General features: G+C 36.4%; 1 protein-coding gene across 6 annotated transcripts in view; it reads right to left on the bottom strand.

The window, feature by feature from the left end:
- Positions 1–4,400, bottom strand: part of DGKE (diacylglycerol kinase epsilon) — a 31,454-nt gene that overhangs the window by 15,068 nt on the left and 11,986 nt on the right. For all 6 annotated transcript variants that reach the window (XM_028498695.2, XM_028498694.2, XM_028498697.2 and 3 more), the window contains exons 4-7: positions 3,162–3,305; positions 2,760–2,917; positions 2,122–2,173; positions 921–1,034 (exon numbers count right to left, since the gene is read on the bottom strand). In XM_028498695.2, coding sequence (XP_028354496.1) covers positions 921–1,034; positions 2,122–2,173; positions 2,760–2,917; positions 3,162–3,305 — 468 coding nt within the window. The remainder of the gene's footprint in view (positions 1–920; positions 1,035–2,121; positions 2,174–2,759; positions 2,918–3,161; positions 3,306–4,400) is intronic.

Raw genomic sequence — 4,400 nt, forward strand, 5'->3', positions numbered from 1 at the left:
AGGGAGATGCAAGAGGGAAGAGATATGGGAACATATGTATATGTATAACTGATTCACTTTGTTGTAAAGCAGAAACTAACACACCATTGTAAAGCAATTATACCCCAATAAAGATGTTAAAAAAAAAAAAGAAATACTGTGTTAAAATTAGAAAATTCCACCTTTTCCTAGTACTGCAGATTACTTAATGAAACGTACAGGTAAATCTAGCAAACATTTTATAATCACTTTTGTATACAGAAAGGTTGATGGAAGCACTGAGATGTTAATTAGCAACTGTATAAACAACAATTCTTATTGCCTTAGTAACTATATTAATAAAAGAGAGCTATTTGTAAATTTGAAATATTTGTAAAACAGAACCAGGAACAAAGTTGTTTTGCATCTATTTTTTGCATCCTATTGCTCAATCACCAAACGTCATTAAAAAAATTCCAAGACAAAACTTCCACCAAAGGAATCAATTGTACTAGAAACCAGAGATGATCTCAGTTAAAACTGCGGTAAACAAACTGCTCCTTTTCTTACCTCATCTGTCTTTTAGAGTCTTTTCAGGCCAATGGAATCTAGTTTTCCACTAATGACTTCACCAAAAATTTATCCTGCCTAAATTTATTTCCAATTCTACTTGCCATATAAGTAAGATAAGCTCTCACATATTCCATTTAGTTGCCATCTAAGCAAAATATGCTGTAAAACATTCCAACTCTGAGTTAAAAAATTTTGTCATGGTTATGAAATACTTTAATAAAATACATTTAAGGATCTAATTTGACAGTCTTACATAAAACAGAACAGGTAAATATTTCCATAAGTTAGTTCTATCTCAATCTAGTTGAAAGAGTGCTAGATATAATTGAACTCTTGATTTTTACTGTACCTTAGGTGATAAGCAGGAAAGGTTATTTTATCCAACACACCTTATTAAGAATTCTGCTAGAAAACAGAGATGGTGCCTTCTCACGATGAGCGTGAAAATTGAGGGCCATAAGAGCATCAGGTCCAACAGAAAAATAGTTGTTCATTGTGAATTCCTGTGGAAAAGGGTAAAAATAAGCAAGATTATGCTTCCATCCAAGCCTGTGTTATATAATAAATATGTAAATCTTAGTCTTTGTGTTCTTTATGAAAATTAAGTACGTTCTGCGTTCACTTTTTGCGTAGAGTTATTTTATGCTATCCAGTGAAGTTTCCAGAGATAAAGCTTCAGTTCAAAGGCTGATCCTATAAGATAAATTTCACTTTCCATTTCTGGTTAATATGCTACATCTAAATGGCTCTACTTTGCACCCAGGCTTTCCACTCCTGTGTTCCCATTACATTTGCTTTTTACTTCCATCGCAACTCCTAGGCTCTTAGCTTTTTCAGTCTCAATCAGGCTATTGGTCCCCGCTTAACTTATGTTACTTCCCAGTCCAGCCTGGATTCCCTCAACCTAGCTGCACTTAATCTTCTTCCTGAGCAATAAGATTGCATTTCTGACTTCTTGCTCTGTGAGCCACAGACTCAAGGTTGACATGCCCAAAATCTTAATGCATTTTCTTCCTATTCAAACCTGAAACTCCATTTTTCTTATCTTGGTTAATGTCACTTCTATACATCCCGTCATAAAAACTAGAAATCTGGTAGTAATGTTTTTTCTCGCTTCCCCTAATATCAATCAGCTGCCAAGTCTTGATCAATTCCACCTCTAAAATGTCTCTGAATTGTCCTCATCCTAAGATTCCCTTTTTTTGGGTCATAGTGCAGGTTTCTAAGCTATTTTCACACTATCTCCAGAGTATCTTTTTAAAAATACAGATTTGCTATCTCTGTATTATTTGCTATTTACTAACCATGATGTGCACCCTCTCGTCTCTATTTCCTCTATGTGGGAAGTCTTTTGTTCCTTTTTCTGTTGATCTAAACTGTATTTACATTTTAAGGACCAACTCCCAGGTCACTTCCCCTGAAATACTTCCAGCCTGATCTACCAGGGTGGAACCAGGCACACCCCCAGCCTATTTCATAACCAGCTCCCTAGAGATAAGGACCTGTCGCTGTGTCCCACCACAGCACCACAATGGAAGCACTCCATCATGCTTGTTGAGACCACTCAAAACTGCAGCCCTAAAAACACACCTTGAGTTTTCTTAAGTTGTAGTATCCTTTATTTGTTACTTGAACTTTCCATCTAAAAAACAGAAGTTAAAAAAAGAATCAGTAATTATTACCAAATTAACTGCCAATTAACTATAATTATTACCAATCAACTCTGGACGCCTGGTAGATGAGGTTCTTCTATTAAAATAGCATTTGGAGAAATAAGCACATTTAAGTGAGTATGTAAGTTTTGAAATGAGTGCTCAGCCTAATTTATGACTTCAGTCCTTACATAACAACAAAATATACAGCAACAAAATAAAACACCAGTATCCATGTATAAGTACAACTAACATAGTTTTTTACATTTAAATTACTGTTTGTTTTTTGCAGTACTTGGGCCTCTCACTGTTGTGGCCTCTCCCGTGGCGGAGCACAGGCTCCGGACGCACAGGCTCAGCGGCCATGGCTCACGGGCCCAGCCGCTCCGCGGCATGTGGGATCCTCCCGGACCGGGGCACAAACCCGTGTCCCCTGCATCGGCAGGCGGACTCTCAACCACTGCGCCACCAGGGAAGCCCTACATTTAACTTTATAACTATACAAATCTTCATTTATAATCCAAACAATATTCCCAAAGCTCAAGAAATCTACTTTTGGGGGGAAGTATAACTTACCTATCTAGTTTAACTCCATCTGCTTCCATCACGTTTCTTAAGACTTGTGCGACTGGGATTTCTCCCGCATAGCCTGTACCCCAACCCAAGGTATTAGATAGATCGTTGCCTGTTCCCAGAGGCAAGACTGCAACTTGTGGAATGTATTTCTCTTGTCCCTACAATACAGAAGATATATTTTTGATTTTTCTCTTCAGACTATTTGTAGGGTAATAGTATTTGGTAAAATTTAAAGCCAAAGCAATAAAGATACAAATATAATAATAACTGCTCAATCACAATATTTAAAATTGGCAATGTCTTCTAATATTCATCTGTATAACAAAAAATATAAGGACAAATACTGTATAGTTATCTTAGAAGTGCTTCTGTGAAAGGCAAGTAGGTCTTAAAGATGGATACCTTAATCTTCATTTCATCAACTGCATCCAGGACCCAGCCCACAGTCCCATCCCCTCCACAAACAAGGACTCGAGCTGAGTAATAGGGAAGAAGAGTACAAAGTTGCAGGGCTTTGACAGGGGGAGTTTTAGTAACATCAAAAACCTAGACATGAAAGAAAAGGAAAAAATTATTTTATCCAACACTGTCATCCATCTGTGAGGATAATTTCCTTCTAGATGAGTACATAGATATGCTTAAATAACAATACTGGCTACGATGCGTTTATCTTTAACAATATGCCAGGCACTATGCCAGACTATATTCACTGTGGATCATCCCAATGCTGACCCTACAAAGCACGAGTAAACCTCATTCTACTGACCAGGAAATGGAGGCACAGGAAGGTTAAATAACTTGCCTACGCTTCCTCTGATAATTAGGTGCTGACATACAAATTCAATCCTGTAGTTTATCCACTATACAATACTGCCTCTTCGCTGTTCACATAAAACCAGGCTGTGTGCTAAGTTCACCTTTAACTAGTGCTTCATATTTTATACTGGATTTAAAAACTCCATTACTAGTGCAAGTTAGTACCAATTTCTGGAAAACAATTCTGCAATATGCATAAAATGACATAAAGGTGAAAGGATCCTTGATACCTATAATTCTGTAAATGATCTAGGAAAATATTTCAAAAGATGAAAATGCCCTGTGTGTAAAGATATTTAGTGTGGCATTATTTATAATTGCACAACCTTAGAGAGAAACTTGACCTCCAACAGCAGGAGACTGGATAAATATGGATATATCCATTTGATGATTTCTTAGTCATTTCATACATAATTATGAGGACTATGTTGCAACACGGAAAAATATACTTTTAGGTAAAGAAAACAGAATATAAACTTGTACCTAGATTATTGTTACAGAAATGCTAATATGTAAATACACAGACAATTCATGGAAAGAACATGGACAAATGAAAACAACTGATGTATTTGTGTGGAGATAATGCACGTGATTTTCTTTCATTTTAAAATTTTATTCATTTATTTATTTTGGCTGCGCCACGTGACTTGCAGGATCTTAGTTCCCTGAACAGGGATTGAACCCCAGGCCACGGCAGTGAAAGTGCCGAGTCCTAACCACTGGACAGCTAGGGAACTCCCCTTTCTCTTTCCTTTTAAAATTATTTTTATATTTCCTTAAGTTGTGTAATGTTTTTTTTTTTTTTTTTTTTTTTTTTTTTTTTTT

This window comes from Physeter macrocephalus, chromosome 14 (assembly GCF_002837175.3).
Source record: "Physeter macrocephalus isolate SW-GA chromosome 14, ASM283717v5, whole genome shotgun sequence".
Taxonomy (NCBI): Eukaryota; Metazoa; Chordata; class Mammalia; order Artiodactyla; family Physeteridae; genus Physeter; species Physeter macrocephalus.